General features: G+C 43.5%; 1 protein-coding gene across 1 annotated transcript in view; it reads right to left on the bottom strand.

The window, feature by feature from the left end:
* Window positions 1-1,463: 1,463 nt before the first annotated feature.
* The window catches only part of npas1 (neuronal PAS domain protein 1), a 39,460-nt gene continuing 23,156 nt past the window's right edge, over window positions 1,464-17,767 (bottom strand). Inside the window, exons 5-12 of the mRNA XM_061046541.1 lie at window positions 16,059-16,148; window positions 7,942-8,116; window positions 7,669-7,781; window positions 7,025-7,221; window positions 6,714-6,820; window positions 6,350-6,497; window positions 4,771-4,883; window positions 1,464-4,679 (exon numbers count right to left, since the gene is read on the bottom strand). Of these exons, the coding sequence (XP_060902524.1) occupies window positions 3,586-4,679; window positions 4,771-4,883; window positions 6,350-6,497; window positions 6,714-6,820; window positions 7,025-7,221; window positions 7,669-7,781; window positions 7,942-8,116; window positions 16,059-16,148 (2,037 nt within the window). The 3' untranslated portion in view covers window positions 1,464-3,585. The remainder of the gene's footprint in view (window positions 4,680-4,770; window positions 4,884-6,349; window positions 6,498-6,713; window positions 6,821-7,024; window positions 7,222-7,668; window positions 7,782-7,941; window positions 8,117-16,058; window positions 16,149-17,767) is intronic.

The following is a 17,767-nucleotide window of genomic DNA, read 5'->3' as shown; positions in this document are numbered from 1 at the left end:
ATCTAGCCTCATGCATCTCCGAAACCTGCGCCGCACACTCACAGAACTGATTGTTTTGAGTGCAGGTTGCTCATCTGCTCTCAGGTGTTAAATGCCATGGCATGGATCAAAGGATCTGCTTTGAGAAGTGTATTAACTATGGATGGCCTTCTTCTGGCTGAGAGGAGACAGAGGTGAATGTTGGGAAAAAGTGACAAAAATAGTAGATCTGGTAGAGAAGGGATGGAAAGTGAGAGTTGTAGATGTGTAGTTCTCTGGTGTCAGATGGAAGCTGTCTGTGTGTCTCCCTCCATCCCTCACTTTATTATTCCTACCCATATTTATACTCTTTCAGATGCATTTACATGTGCTCAGGTATTTCCCCTGGGAGCACGACTCCAATTCAGGGGGTTAGATAAGCCATCAAAGTCAGTGACAGAGAGGGCGTATGGGTGACTCGATGACAGGCAGAGTGGAAGACAGTCAGCAGAGATGCCATGACTTGTGCGCGCACATATTTGGCACACACACACACACACAATCAGTGACACAATCAGTGCACAAGTATCCCAACTGTACAAGCACTCCACAGAAACGGAGATACAAAGGGAGAAAGCAGAGGTTTCTGTGCACACACAAACACCCGCGCACTCACTGATACAGTACATACGGTTTTGCACGTACAATGGCGTTTTCTCCCCAACAACTGCTCTTGTTTAGTATGCGCTTCCTTTGGTCTTGAGGAGGAATGATCCTCACTCTAATGAACTAGGGCCTGCCACTTGAATGTAAAACAGGATTTAACCCGTCTTCAATGTCAGAGCCCCTCCCTGGGGCTGCTTCAGACAACACACACGCACTCGCAAATTCATGGAGATGCACACATACACAGACACGGACGAGCAAGCAAACCACCAGTGTACACACCCATACACACACACACACACACACACACACGCACGCACACACACGCACATACATTTCTGATGCATACCGGTATATAGTTTCTCAAAAGTGAGACAGTCCTTGTTCTCTCTGTGCTTTTATCTTGATTTCAGAGAGATTCATGATAAAGTCTTTGCTTTATCAATCACACTCAATTAATGCCCTGCTTCCTGCCAGGATCGCTCTCTCACCTGCGTCTACTTTTGCTTTAATCTGAGATCAATATATTAGTGTTTTATTGTCTTCTCTAGTGACATGCAGAATAAGCCGCCTGCTGTGTTGACAACGCACAACTTCTTGCTGTTACACACATTTATGTTTAACGATGCATCCCATCTCTAATGTTCATGTTTGTAATGTAAGTAAATGAAGTGCAGACATTTTTTTTAAATCCAAAATTATCAGTCCCAAATATGTTTATGAATCACATGTGAATGCTAAATTAACCATGCAAGATATAAATGGACTCATGACATTTCATATATCTGAATTGTTGACTGTAGGTGCAGCACAGACAAAAAACAAAGAAACACAAAGTCTCGAGTTGTGCTCCTCTACTGGAATATTTTATTGTTATTGTAATCTGTATCACTGTTCCTTTTTACATTTGCTCATTTTATTTGATGAGTTGAAGTATTCACAAAGATGGAGAATAACGTTAGCTTCACAGTGATGGGCAAGGGGTTAGATATTTGATTTAAAAAAAGAAAAAGAAAAAAAGAAGGACCAACATACATTCTTGTAAGCACACACACCCGCACTCGATCACACACACACACACATACACGTTTTACCATTAAACACCCGAGAATATCTGTGCGCTCACACATATTTGTATGTGGCAGGTACACTCTCGGAGCGTAGTGCACATCGAATCTGCACATTTATATATATGTTTATGTTTGTTGTTTTTTTTTTTTTACATTTTTTCTGTCTGAAAAAAAAAAAAACATCACATCTTTCAGGTCATCATAGAAGCAAATCCAAAAACCTCTTACATACAGTGTGTGGGCTCGTTTTGAAGACTCTTCAGCAGAATATATTTAAATTTATTTCATTTTCATCAAATGAAAGTTTGAATGACTTTATTCCAAAGTGCTAGAGAATTATCCGATGTTTGTTTCTGGACAATTATCGTTTAGAATTATTATTAAATTGACATATTGTAAAAAAAGAAGATATCACATTTTAGATTGATCGGTTGCGTCTCACTTCAAAAAGTGATGAAAGAAAAAAGTAATTTCACAGTTTTAACATAAAATATTTTGTGTTTGTTTCCTACATTCATAATTCATGAATTGCAATTATTTCATTTTGACACAGAAATGTGTTTCATATTTTCATGATCTCAATTTCAAACTTGATCTCAGGGGTTGACTGAATTGAAACAGTTTTTATTTTAAAGACCTCTATTGGTCATCTTTTAATGACTGTACATGGTCGCTTCATTGACCCTCTTTCTTCTTCTCTGTGGTCAGCCTATCATATCAGTGACCACTCTTGCATTGTTTTCTGTTTTAACAGGCTCACACAATCCGTGCTAAGTGATATAGTGCTTCGAGTTCACATCAGAACTAATTTCAGTAAGTGCTCAGAAAAAAAACACACAGGCTTCAATGATGATTAACGCTCTGCCCAACACCCCCCTCCTTAAAACATTTCTAGAAGTATCCTTTATAGAGGATAATACCAAAAAGGTATTTGGATGACATTATACATCCAATAACAAGTTATTCTGTTTGACTATACTAATTTTTCACACCATTCTTCCATCTGAATAATCTGGTAATAAAAGCAATAGAAACATTACAAATTGAAAAAAACAAGAATATGGCTTTCATACACAAACACAGCCGCAGCATCATACAGAATATACTGTAATTAAAATTCATGGAAACAAATGATCTCACTATAATAATACTGTCCTGTCTGCATTGCATTTTCTTCCCTTATACATAATGGAATGTCTGAGACTACTTTATTCATATTTTGTCCCAACAGTGTGCTTTAAGTATGGCTGACTGATGAATACTTCTTATTATCATTATTTTAAATCTCAATAATAAAAAAACATGAGGGCTGTCTCCATCTATTTTTAAAGAAAACCCTATCATCAACTGCATTTCTGTGGAAGAGATGATTTTTTTTTTTTACAATACTGCAATATCCAAAAATGTATATCCCAAAGTCCCTTTCATTCCTACAGTCAAGTGTCCATCTCCCTCTCTCCTGGCTTAAGGGTAATTGTGTTCATCTGAGTGACAGTGAGGATGATGTGAGCTGAGGGTCTTTATGGTTTCGTCTCTATGTACAATATGGCTTCTCTGAGTGGAAGAGACACAGAAATCAACACAGTTATCTAAGAAAGACACAGCAGAGTTCATTATTGTTGTAAAGATGGAGAGTCTGAAGGGACCACACGTCAAAAGTTCCCATGTTGCGTTTTCTCGAAGAGTCACTGACACGGTGATTCCCCGTGGCAGAGACTTGTCACATATTTTAGATTGCAGTTATTCGACTCATTGTCCAATTAGTAACGTCCTTAGAGGCTTAATGTCCTGCCACTTCTGTCTGTGCTGCCCTTTTCACTGTCTCTCTTTCTGGTCTGTCACTCCTCTCTGCTCTGTCCTTCATTTTTTTTAATCTTTTCCTCTTTGAGTCTCAGTCGTCCTCGGAGCCCGCGGCCCCCCTCAGTCCATTCATACAGAAGGGCAGGCCGGAGGAGAACGGGTTGTCAGACGGGGAGAAACCGCTGAAGGGTGGCAGGCCGGCCAACCGCTGCAGGTGGGGGAAAAAGGCAGGTGGAGGTCCCTTGTGGTGGTCCGAGCGTAGCTGCAGGCTGTCGCTGTGTCCTGCGCCGTGGTGGTGAGAGGGGGGCAGCTCAGGCGGAGCGTAGCGGATGGTGCTGGGAGCGTAGAGGCTCTGGGGGCCCTGAGGGCCAAGTGCGAGGGGGTGGAAGAGGACCCGACCCGCTGCTCCTCCTGCAGCCAGTCTCTGCAGCAGCTCAAAGTCAGGGCCGTTACCTCCACCACTACTCCGACTGATCGCCCCCGATATAACCCTGTCGTCGCGGGGGAGCGGGGAGGACACAGACATGGCGGGGGACAAAGCTGGAGAGGGGGGAGTGAAGAGGCCTTTTGGAGGAGCCTCACTGCTAGAGGAAGAGTCAGGGATCGGGGTGGTGGGGCTGTCCCCATTGAGGCTGCTGGAGGGTGTGTGTGCGTGTGAGGGCTGTATGGTGTGTGTGTGTGAGGTGGAGGTTTGTGTATGTGACCCCCAGCGCCCTCCAGTGGTCAGGGCTTCATGTTCAGTCTTGATGCCAGGGCTGCCGGGCAGGGGAGACGGGGTCACTACGCTCTTCAGCTGCTGGATCACAGCCCGGCCGTTGTGTGCCCGGCTCCCCCTCTCCACTCCTGGAGTTGGGTGGTTTCCCCCTCCTCCCCCCCTGCTCTGTTTACCTCCTCCGCCTCTGTCTTCCTGTTTCAATCTGTCACTGTGTCCCCCTTGCTCCCACTCTGTCTCCTCCTCCTCCTCTCCCTCGCTCTCGCTGGCCAGGTCAGAGGATGCTGACACGCTCTCCTCTGCGTGACGGAGCTCCTCCATCCTGCGGCGGGTTTCAGGAGGAGCGCCTTCAGGGTTGGACCTCAGCAGGCGCTTCCTCCTATCCTCTGATTGGATGGAGGTGGCTGTGAATTTCTCTCGACCTTTAGTGTCGGGGTCGCTCTTCCCCGCTGAGCTCTTCACCGGCTGTGAGCCTGGGAGAGATGGAGATTTTTATAGTAAGAAATGTACAGGCAGGTGTTTGTGTGTGTCAGTGGGCATCAAAATGTGTGTTTAGCGTCTTACCTCGGGCCTGCGGAGAGCTGGAGGCGGGGGACGAGCTCACTCTGAGTCGCTCTGCTCTGACGTTCTCCGGTAGCTGCAGTAGATCCAAGGGTGTGTCAGGCAACTCTGTTCGACTGGATGGAGAGATGTGGAAATGAAAAAAAAAGGAGAAAAAAAAGGTGTTAAAAAAAACCATGTAGCACTTCAAACCACTTAGATTAAAAAAAAACACTTGTGCCTCACTGATTTCTGAATACTCAGAATGGAAACAACATATAATCAGCCTAATAACAACCTCGAATAGCCAAACTGCCTCACACCCTTATAACCTCCATCTAACACACACTCTACACCCAAAACAACAGTCCTTATCACTCACACACCGACATGCATGTAGACAGACAGGTGGGCAGAACCCTCCCTGCATAACACGCACACCCAAACACACACTCTGCACTCCACTCAGCAGCCCACCTATACACAGTTAAGCTCAGACGAGGAGGAGGCTGCCGGAGAAGTTAATGAGCTCTTGTAATTACAGCACTAATTAACTAAAACACCATTCAGCCCAAAAATTCTGACATCCATTTGTTGTAATTATATAGCTTCAGTCCAATTAGCATTGAAACTCAGCCTCCTCCTCTTGTTTTTGTCTAAATGCTCCACCGCTGCGCAGCGCACACATTCTTGTTATGTACTGTACTGCATGTGTGCGTGTTTGTATGAAAAGTACATTTGCATCAGTGTCTGAGTGATTCAGGAGGGACTTAAAAAAAAAAAAAAAGAAGAAGCATATTTTCAAGGTTGCTGCAGTTGTTGTGTCTGTTAGGTGAATAAAAAAAAATGCCTCAGACAGAAAGTTAGACTACATTTTATTAATACCTATAAAAACTGAAAAAGGAAGCTGGAATTTTCTGCATCATTTTGCAAGCGATCTTGTAAAATAACACCGCCACATTAAGAAATATGGAATGAAATAGTGAAGAAGTAAGCGCGTAGGTCTGTTCACTGACAGACAAAAAAAAAAGGACTCCACTCTACAAGAGCCAGTCCCTTTGACTGGAATTTGATGCATTTTGTAGCAAATTTCAGAGCAAATTTGTTAAATAAATAGAAAATTGTTAAAAGGGGAAAGCAATTCATCTAAAAAAAATCAAATACATTTCACTCTTCCATGCACTGTTTCTTTACGGTTGTTTTGAACCGCCGAATTCGAAGAGAATCTGATTTTTGGCCGCCGTTAAAAGCCTCATCTCTTAATGTGTTCTTCGGGAAAACCTTGAAGAATCTCTAAAACTTGTTTCAAAATTTAGCACCGTTTCAAAAATAAAAAAAAGAAGAAACTTTACAACTTTTAACCCATTAACATTAACTGATAATGCGTAGTGCTTTGATGTCTATTTTGAAAGTATCCTCATTTCTTTTCTCACATGGTGGAAGGAGAGAAACTCTTCCAATAATCCGTCTGTATTTCATCATCAATCCCTTCAAAGGATCTCTGTAGACAGCATGGTGCCTGAGTGTATAAACCCGCTTCATATCAGCAGTTTAAAAAAATAATAAAAAAAAAAAGGTGCAGCGCTGCTCTGGTTTTACTGACCTCAGGATGTAGTTGACCCAGATGACGTTGCGTTCGTGGGGGGCTTTGTGGTTGATGGAGACGGTGGCAGAGGACTGGATCCACAGATAGCCTCCTCTCCTCTGGAGCCAGCGGTAGTAACCCGTCACCACCTGGCCTTTACGCAGCACTGGGAGGAGACAGGCGGAGAGGGACAGAAAAGAAGCCGGTTATTAGTTTTGGCAGTTCATGATTAAGGCAGCAGAGGGCGCCGATCACAACAGGTCATGAAGAGATTTCAACACGTCTCCCAGATTCATCAACACCTCACGTTCAGACACTGTGTATAATAAAGAGGAGTGGGGTTGAATTTCACACTCCCCAAGTGAATTTGGATATAACTCACAGTCCTCATGACTCTGCCGGAGGTTTTCCAGGTCCTCTACGTGGATGAAGTGGTAACAGTTATGTCCCACCACCTCTGCTGGGGTCAGATCCATATACTCTGAGATCCTGTACAGATACACAACAACAAAATGAGTACATTTCTGTCCTTTGCAGAGGCAGATGTGTCTTCTGAAAGCCCGCCACCTGGCAGGGAAACTGCTGCCAACAGCTCATGAAAAAAACATGTGGGAACATTCTGAAAACACAACCGTTTTGGAGAATTAGCAGAGGCACTTGTTTGTATTTATTCAATGTCTGTACAGCACTTACCTGTTCTCGCAATATGTGACCTGTAGGTCCATGTTCACTCTGAAGACAAACATCTGGCTCTCCATGCGCACTTCATTAAGCGTGGAGGGCGGGAGTGTGTGTGCCAGTGCGACCAAACCCATCGGTCGACGCACTGAGCGCGCGGAGCCTGGCACGAGTGCAGGGCGGCAGCGGATTCGTCCTGTCACATGGATGACCTGATAAAGAAAACAGAGAGGGTGTATTTGTTTTTGGGGGGTTTTTTTTCACAAAAAAAAAAAAATAGGAGGTTTGCAGAAAAGAAATACATCCAGGAAGTAGAAAATAACAGAATCAACAAAAAATAACATTAATCAATAAATATTTAACTGAAACACAACACAACGTCAGACTCTGAGCTAAAGAATGCAGCAGCAGGTATTACAGCAGCCAGCGCAGTAAACTGTTATGTGCAGCGGTCCAGTGTGAAATAAGGTCAGAACCATAAAACACACTGAAACGACCACCTTGACAGAGCTGTGAAACCCTGGCTGCGCTAAACAAAAAGACAGAGGTCTGCTTGTTATTTCACTGTTCCCACAACAAGCAGGTACATTGGAGAATAATACAAAGGCCTGTTTTTTTTTTTTCAAACAAGGAGAAGTTCTTTCTCCTGACATTTGTACCTTGTATCCGGAGGACTTGACGTGCAGGCCTCTTTTTGTGAGCGTGGACTTCATGCGGATGAAGTAGCCGCGGTCGGGAGACTCGTCAGCAGTAGAATGAGGACTAGATGGAGCTGTTGAGGATGAAAGGAGGAAAAAGAAACCCCACAGTTTAACAGTTTTTTATGATTTTATACCGTGTTTTTTGTTGTTTCCAGGATGCAACACGAGTTCAACAATCTCCTTTTTTCATGTATCAGATTTTTCTGTATAAAATCACACAATAATCAGTACCAGGTTCAGGTGTACCAGCCAAGGAGGGGGTGGATGCAGAGCTGGAAGCACTCTCGGGGGCTATGTGACAGCCGGCCTCCGCCCTCAGGTGAGGCTTGATCCCCAGCCGCTCGGCCATCTCCACATGGTCCGCTGGGTGGATGTAGTCAAACACACTGCTGCCGGTCAGCTCCACCTGAAGAGAAACACATCCGCTGATCAAAAACAGAAGCTTGGAGCACAAGTACGTACACACACACACACACACACACACACACACACACACACACACACACACACTCACAACACACACGCGCATACATGCTGAAAAAAAATCAATATACGTTATGACAGGAAAATGAAAGCACTGCTCTGGGTTACAACTCAACAAGGAGTGAGGAGGTTGTAAGACATTCCCACACACACACACACACACACACACACACACACACACATACATTAAAGTCCAGTCTCAGAGGACCGAGTGACTACAGTATTACACAAATAAAACCAGGGGAGATAAAAATCAATTGTATTTGCTGATTAAAAACAGGTGAACTCAAAGTATCTCCAAAGGTCACATTACTATTCTTCCTCTTCCCCCATCCCTCCCAGCTCCTTCATTCAGTAACAGTCACTCCCAGCTGGCATAAAGAGCAATGCAACAGTTCATACAGCTCTATATGATCCTATCATCATAATGCATCATAGTCACATTTCTAATCATTTAAAGGTAATCGTCGCGCTGCTCATGCACGGCATCCAGAAGAGCAGCACAATCGGAGCAGATGTGATTCCATCTGAAGCCGTATAAATGAGTGTGTGAGGGCTTGCACACATGTACGCAGCTTCTATTACATCTGTGAACGTGTATGTGTGTGTGTGTGTGTGTGTGTGCGTGTGTGTGTGTGTGTGTGCGTGTGTGTGTGTGTGCCAATACCATTCTATCTGATAAAGCCATGGCTGCAGCAGCCTCACACCCTTGTCTGTAGGACACAGCCATTTATTACCGGATTAGAGCCATTTACTGCAGGCTTTATGGGAGCTTCAGCAGGCCCTCAAGGACATCACAGCCGGGGAGAGGAAGGAGTGGGAAAACGGGGAGGTGGAAGTTAAGGAATGAGAGCAGAGGGTGATGAGTGAAGACAGAGGAGTAAAATTTGAGGGAACCCCAACCAGTGAGGAAAGATAATAGGAGGGACAGAGGCTGTGAGTCCCAGACAAACAGTGATTCATCTAGTTGGAAATGTCCTTTTCTTGTATTTACTATGCTACCTGTAATTAACCATTGTTATACTAGTTAATCAAACCACCTACTAGCAGTCATTTTTTGGGATGTATAAATAAATAAAAGTGATGCTTGAAAAAAATAGTTCCCAGCTTAAAATGAACCAAACACAGTGTATATGCAAAGAATATTACAGTGGCCTGCTTAGCACTTACATTAACCAAACAATCGTTTTAGTCTCTTTCACCGCGACGGCCAATTTTACTCACCAAGCTACCCTGCCTGCATATCTAAATTCACTCAAAAAAGATGTAGGTTGCCCAAGCCAGATAATCTCCTAAACTCTTGTATAAGATGCAACATGTTGATAAAAAGTTCTTATTCAAACTCCCAGCAGTTATGTAATAATATTCTCATCTGTTCACGGTCGTGTTAGATGTTAAAAAAATGTGGTTAGCGAAGGGGGCAGAATAATGAAGCTAGAGTCTTCTGTGCAACTCTAACTCCAAATGACTTCACAAGCACAATATGTCAGTCCCAGGGAGTGTTTTGGCCTCACTTTTTTACAATGGGGGGAGGTGGTCCGACTTTATATACAGTCAATGGTACTTTGCAAAAATGTAAAATGGGGTTTCAGAACTTTTTGGACTTTGAACTGCGGCCTGTATTGGACAAAGATGATGCTCCGAGAGGTGAGAGAAAACCAACACAGTGAAAAGGATCAATAAGCTCGAACTCAGTAAATCTCTGTAGGTGAGGAGAAATAAAGAGTTGGGTAACATTTTCATTTAACATATTCTGTTCAAGAAATACAAGTATATAAATAAAGCCACTTCAGGTCAAATCAGGATGTTTTTGCATGTGTTACTGCTTAAAGAACAAGGTCATCAATTCAAGTTTAAAGTTATGACTTAAAAGGAGCCAGCTCAGAGCTGTAGGTCTCGCTTTAAAAATAAGTAAATCCAGGGATAAGATCAGGGTTCGTTGAATCTTTATACAACTTACTTGTATTAATAGTAATACAGCTCACAAAAAATCAGCATTGTGTTTAGGTGTTGGATTAGTCTGCTGCATTCCTTTTGATTCTGACATGAAAACTGAGTCACTCATTAATGCTTTTAAAAATTAAGAGTTTGCATCTTTGCATTGAGAGGCTGGAAGTTTGAGAAGTAAAGAGATGGATGCAGTCAGTGAAACTTGGGTTGCTTTACAGCTTTTTGTGATTATACAGATAAATCTATCTCTCTCTTTCTATCAATCTATTCATCCATCAATCTATCTATCGATCTATGCTTTATGAATAGTGATTCTTCTCCTGTGTGGGGAATTCCTGTCGTTTTTTAAAGAAAGACTTCATGTACCTCTGCTCACAACACTGGACCTGCCCATCTGAAAGAGCCCCGGCCCTGTGGTATTGGAAAACAAGGTGAAGAGACAAACGGGTCCTTACGGGCTTTACCGGGCTTAAGACCTATCCGAATAATATCACTCCATCAGAGGCAGAGGGGAGGGATTGAAAAAAGATCAGACAGAAATGAGCAGATGAGAAAGAGACGGAGCAATTGAGGGGATGAGTCAGGCTCAGACATGAAAACAGGTATAGAATGTTGCGCGAGGAGAGACGTGAGGAGAGACCGAGATCATTCAAATCTCTCTCGGAGTGTGTGTGTGTGTGTGTGTGTGTGTGTGTGTGTGCGTTTGTGTGTAAGCATGCACACGGCGGCCTCTGTTTCTCTGCGTATGTGACTAGACTGTCTGTTTTTTGTGTCTCCACAAGTCATTGTGTGTCATTGTCTGTGTGAGGAGTTGTCTGCCAATGCATCTGTGTGAGCCGGTGTGCGCGTTTGTGTGTGGATCCCACGTGCGTGTTTGTATGGCAGTTTGGTGGGGATGGGTGAGGATTGGGGGTGGGGGGCAGCAAGCAAGGGGAAGGAGAGACATGATATAAATAATAGCAGGGGGCTTTAATATGTATGAGGCATCCGGGCAGTGGTCCACAACACACTCTCAGCCCTCAACCCTCACTGACTGATGGGAGGAGAGAGGGGGGAGGGAGGGGGGGGAGGGGGGAGGGGGGGGGCTGCATACTAACCATTCCCAGATCAATTCTCTCCTCCCTTAATCTACCATCCTTCCTCCCTTCTCTTTACCCCATTTATCCCTTTTCTCTCTCCTCCCGGCCCATGCTCTTACTTCTCCATCCTTTCTCTCTCTCCTCCTCATATTCTTCATCTCCTCCTTTGTCTCCTCATCCTCTCCTGCCTCCTCTACTCCCCCCCCCCCTCTCATTTACTATGTGGCATTCCCAGGTTTATCCCCCCGTGCTTCCGGCCCGGAGACCTGGCGAGGAGGAAAATGAAACCTGGAGGCGCCAGGGGAGTGGGCGGCGGGCTGTGCCCTTGGTCAAGGTGCCTGACCTGGGCTAAGCCGGCTAAGCAGCCCCCCCGTCAGGGGAGCAGCCCAGGGTGTACACTGGGGCAGAGGGGTCAGACAGGAGGGGGAGGGGGGGGGGGGCAGGAGATGGCCGGGCAGGGGCAGTCTGCAGGGGCGACATGCCCTCTAAAACAAACCACCAGTTACACTTTTTCACTCATCGTTTGTTTGTCTGTCCTTCCTCTCTCCCCTGTGCCCACCTCCACTCGCCAACAAAGTATATCGAAGTGTTTTTGTCCTCGGGCTCCAACCTTTCCTCCTTTCTTTTAAGTGTTTTCTTTGGACAATCTTGTACAATATGTTATATCTGTTATAAATTCTCATTATGCTTAACTGTAACTCTTTATTACTATGATTTTAACACATGCATGATTTATGCTTCTAACTACAATTCACTTAGCAGACGCTTTTATCCAAAGAGACGTTCATCAGAGAGTAAGTACAACACAAGCAAGGATCTAGAAAAAAGGGGAACAATGTCAGTAAGAGCAAATGATCAGCTTTGAGTCCGATTGGACACACAGGTGCTGACAGGAAGTGACCAGAGGCAAAGCACAACATTGACAGCAGTTCTTGAGAGCTCTAATCAGTATAGAAACCATCTTATAAGTCGTCGTTATCAAACAAAGACCATCGTCATTACCATCATCATCATCATCATCATCATCATCATCATCAATAATATGGAGACCATCATCATTAAGGTATTCATGAAAGAGCTTAACTTAACATCTGATACCTAACTGTGCAATAATTACCCATAAATATCGGCAACAATGTTACATGGAATTTGCAATCGATTCTATGTACAATTTGAAATAACTATTCAAGGGATCATAAATTTAATTGAATATTAAATGTTATGTTCTCAACATATTCTACTTCTTCTCTCGCTCTCCTTTATAGCGGTCAGCTGTAACACCATGATTGCCTGCTGGATCAATAAAGAACAACTACTGTAAATCTTTTTCTGATTCTGATCTTTCCCTGCACGTGTCCATAAACACACCGTACACTCCGTCCCCATATATCCCTCTAAGTCATCTCCTCAACTCCGAACTCTGTCTGCCCGTCCAGGTTGTCTCTCTTTCTCATCATAAACCCCCTCCATCCCCCCTAGCTCTCATCTTTTCAGGAAGGTAAACGTGGCGTTGTATGTTCAAGGTTTTGTGCGTAATCTTCGATCATAAATAATTTCATTAGAATGCTGATGGCTCAGGTCCTGTTTGAGGAGATGTGATGGGTTAGGCCATCTGCTCAGCTGATAAGAACAGCTCTGTTTTATTAGCATCTCCACCAAAGCCTCGGCTGTCTTGTTTACCTAGGCAATCCCAAGGCGATTTTCATTCCTACTGCACATTTAAACTCTATTTACACACTCAGACTCTCTAGCTCCTCTCTACCACTGTCTCTCTATCTCTCCCCCATTCCTCTCCCTTGTTGTTTTTTTTTTCTATCTTGTAATTGTCTGTCTGGTTCGTGATGTTTACATGTTCATTTTTCTTTTTGTTCTGTTGTTCATTATGTTTTGGCCGACTACTCTCAATTTTTCTGCCCTTATTACTTTTAAAGCTGTTTGCATGTGTGCATGGTTTGTGTGTTTGTCCCTGCAAAGGGAAGAATCTAGAAACTCAATAGCTGTTTCAATCAAACAGTTCTAATCTGAACCACCACCACTCCCCCCCCCCCCCCCCGTTTTTTGTTCTTATCCAAAAACTTGCTTGCCCTCATCTACATTAAGAGTTATTGATCTCGATCTTTTTGAACACCAGCAGTAAGCGTTCATGCCTGTGTGTATCAGAGCTGTGTGACTACAAAGTTACCCAATGGAGAACTTTCAGAAGTCAGAGTGAACTGCTAGTTTTTTCTGGACTGGTGAGAATTCACAAAAAAAAAAAAAATTCAAATGTTGCTCTACAATTGTCAAATGACAATAAAGGCTTTCTATTCAGTCCTATTCTATTCTTTTCAATTCTAGAATTTGGTTAGTGATTATCACTTTTCCAGATAATCATGTTTTTTGCTCTTGTGGTTCGCTTACCTTGCTAGGATGATGTCAAGGTGTACTCCCGGGTGTGCCGGGTGTGGTTACAGGGCCACACACTATTTGATGAAAGTTAAGCAAATCCCCAAATTATAGAAAAAAGAATGAAGACATTTAACTTTCAGGGATGTTCGATGTGGTCAAAGGCTAAATAAAACTGAAGCGTTCATCCATAAAGAACAAAAAGTGTTCGGACTTCTTTCACCTCAATGAAGTCGGAGGACGACTAAACAAAGTGATCTCTAATGCAGACATCGCACAAGAGATTCCTGCTCTTTTTCACCGTGTGCAGAAAGAAATGTGCTGTACTTGCACAGCTAGTTGTACTCTTACATTGAGTAATAACTAGAGAGGAATGAAACAGTCTTAAAACATCCCATCGTTCTAAAGTGTATCATTGTGGCTTTTTCTTATGTGCTGTTTATGGAAAGCACTCCCCCCTCTCATTTACTATGTGGAATTCCCAGGTTTATGCCCCCGTGCTTCTGGCCTGGAGAGCTGGCGAGGAGAAAAATGATACCTGGAGGCGCTAGGGGAGTATTACCCTTAAACTGGTAATACAAATTAAATGATTAGAATTCTAATCAATAATTTTATTGTTGTTGTTCTTATTCACAGAATGCAAACACTGTGATCAAAATACTTAAAGCCCGACATAACCCTGTTATTAAACACTACAGTATACTATTGTATTATAATATAGCCACTGTAACCTGTATCTAAAGCACTAATAGAAGGGTTTTTCTTTATTTTTAATATTTTCCACATTTTAGAATAATAGTAGATGTTAAAATAATACAAATAAAACATTTCATTTCTGTTTTGTTTTGGAATGAAATACATACATACGTACGCATAAACTTCACTATTTATATTTATATAAGAAACACATGTCAAACATTTCAGCATAAGCCTTTAGACCAAAATGTCTTTGAGATAAGAACATGCATTTCAGTCAGGTGGGTCCAATCGTTTGACTGCTACTGCACATATACAATACACACATGTTGTACGCAGGGTCGCCATCAGTTGACTCAATTCAAAGTGGTCAACTATAACAAAGAAATAAAGAAAAAAATCACAGGAAACTGCGGGTGCAATGACATACCTGGTCTACCAAAAAAAAAGTTCAATACTGTAAAGGTAGATGATGTTGTTTGTATGGATTGTGATTCCTGTCTAACATTGAACAAATACAATCCATCCACTTCTCTATTTTGGCCACACCATTTTGGTAATAACAAACACAAAAACTGAGGGTGGGGCAGTTAGACCAGTTGTGGGTACTTGCTGTATGCACCCCTGGTTGGACTCCATTTTCATATTCCATGTCTATCTTTGACTGATCGATATGAAAAAGGGTAATATAATAAAAGGGAATAATAGAAGGCTTTACCAGTAAGATAAATTAAGTGGGAACAAACTTATAGTCACTTAATGGAAACAGAACTACAAATGGCCACCAGGCAGTTTAGCTCTGCCAGGGAAGAACTGCCATTCTTATTCATAATTTCCCTCAGGCAGGTAAATCAATGCATTTAAAAAGAAAAACAAGGACTGTGGATTGTGTCCCCCATCTCTAAGTTAAGTCGAGTAAGGAGGAGAAGACATTTCTTTCCAAAATTAAAACATTGATTAAAAACTTTTTCAATGTACACACAGCCTGTGAGGCAGGGCAGAAAAAAAATCTACAGTATCCTTTAAAGTCACCAAGGGCAGACCCTCAATCACAGCAGGACTTCTACATGAAGAAACACTCCATTACTTCTGTTATTGTAACCCTAAGTAATGCTGTAGCCATTCCTCTTACTTGGAAACATCTCTCTCTTATCACACCTCTCCTCCTTTCCTCCCCCTCTCTTTCTCTCCCCGGCTGTCTCTATCTATCTTCCCATCCCCCTTGGTGTTTTTCCCCCTCCCTACAATCAATGTGGCTTTTAAGATGCCTATCGATTTGTTCCCCTAGACAGGCCCAGCGCGCTGGGGCGACACTTTGATTGCTGGGCCAGTAATTACTGTTATTATTTATGCATCTGGGCAAAATGGCAGGACTTAACATTCACAGTACAAGAGGCCACAGGCAATCAACAGAGGTGAGCACCTGGAGAGAGAGAGGGGGCGGGAGAGAGAGGTAGAGTGAGAGCGGCATGGCTCCCGAGAGAGTCACACTCCAGAGATGAGCGCAAAGAGTGCAGTCAAAGATATTCACACTCACACTCACACACACACACAAACACACACACTCCTGGGAGGGGATATGAAAGCGTAAGCAGAAGAGAGGCACATGTGTGCAGATGCTTTTGTGTACAAAGGATTATTCTCGTGTGTGTGTGTGTGTGTGTGTGTGTGTGTGTGTGTGTGTGTGCGCGCATGTTTGTGTGTTGGTGTAGGAGAGATGTGTGTGTTTGTGTGTATGCAACGAGGTGGTCTTACCTGTGAGAGTCCCAGGTAGATAGAAACCGTCTCTGAGATGTAGAGGAAGCGTCCCTCATGGCTGACGACGAACACAAAGCCATCCAGAGACTGTGTACATAAAAAACACACATCACCCACGCATACACACACACACACACACATCACCCACGCATACACACACACACACACACACACACACACACACACACACACACACACACACACACACCCACACATAAAACAAACAGAAACAAGACAGACAAATTAGAGCAATTAGTGTGTATCGAACAAATTACAATGAGCTGGAGAACAAACAACCCGTCACCCCTCGGCCTCTTTTTTTCAATCCACACACACACACACACACACACACACACACACACACACACACACACACACACACCAACACACATGCACAAATATGAAAAAAAAAAAAAAAACAGAGAATTACACACAACCATAGATGAACAAATCCAACACAAGACCTGAAAAACTGATCTTATTGACCAGAGCTGTTTCAAACCAATGTAATAAAACTCTCTCAGGCCTCTCTCTCTCTCTCTCTCTCTCTCTCTCTATCTGTCTCTCACACAAACACACACTAACACACTCACACAAAACCAGACATGGGTATGGACACAGACTGAGATAGAACAAGAGTCATTACAGTCTGCAGTGATTCTAATGAGAAGTGAAAGGTATACAGCCAGACCATTAGAGAGGACTGCTTCAGAGAATAATACTAATCGTCATAACAAGCCTCACACACACATACACACACACACACACAGACCAAGGCCACTTTGCTCTAGAAGAATGATTGCTATTTTGGCGGCCCATGCTTAAAGTGGCAGTGGTAATTTATGCAACTGACACATCCAGTATGCAAATGTGTGGCCGGGGTGCGGGGCGTCGTGTGTCGCGAGGATAAACCAGCCGCCTGAATGTCGGAGAACTAAAGTGCAATTATCAAGCCATTACGGCGGGAGGACGGCTGGGAGGGAAGAATCATACAGTTTTTCTGGAGCGTTAATTTGATTTCTATCAGCGCTGTTTCCCCGTGACTCCCTTCCTCTTTAAAATACCAGAGGAGAGAAAGACATATGTGACGTTTCTTTGTTTTATCACAACCTCCTCGATTCAAACATCTATTCCCTCTTCCTTTTTTTTTTTTTTTTGTCTCAACCTGTTCCCACTCCTTCCTGATTCCTTCTTAGATAGGATTGATTTTGTTCCACCTTTCATCCACACGTACAATCAAAACTTTTATTTCATAAAAGACGAGGACCAAGTGTTTCTTCATCTCTCTCCACTTTGGTCGCTCTCCTCTCTCCTCCCTCCCTCCTCCTCCTCCTCCTCTTAACTAAAACCTGCAGTGTTACCTTCTCTGCACTTCCTCTGAGCCTTTGTCTCGACATCCTGCATTTCGTCATCCCCGCAGCCCTCCTGCCCCAGAAACCCCCCCAGGCTCCATTCATCTGTCAGTGCAACATGGAGGCATTCTTTGGCAGCCTACGAGATCGTCCGAGCGTCTGAGGTTCATGAGACGCGCGGGTGTCCATGTGTGTGAATGTGAGATGCTGTGTGATTGCTCATGGGCTTTCTGAGAGACTGGGGAAGAGTTTAGCTGGTGCACACACACACACACACACACACACACACACACACACACACACACACACACACACACAGCATAGACCAACTGTTGAACAAGGCGGCCACTGAAG

Source organism: Labrus mixtus, chromosome 9, assembly GCF_963584025.1.
Source record: "Labrus mixtus chromosome 9, fLabMix1.1, whole genome shotgun sequence".
Taxonomy (NCBI): Eukaryota; Metazoa; Chordata; class Actinopteri; order Labriformes; family Labridae; genus Labrus; species Labrus mixtus.
The sequence above is the reverse complement of the archived record's forward strand: the minus strand, read 5'-3'. Positions and strand labels throughout refer to the sequence as shown.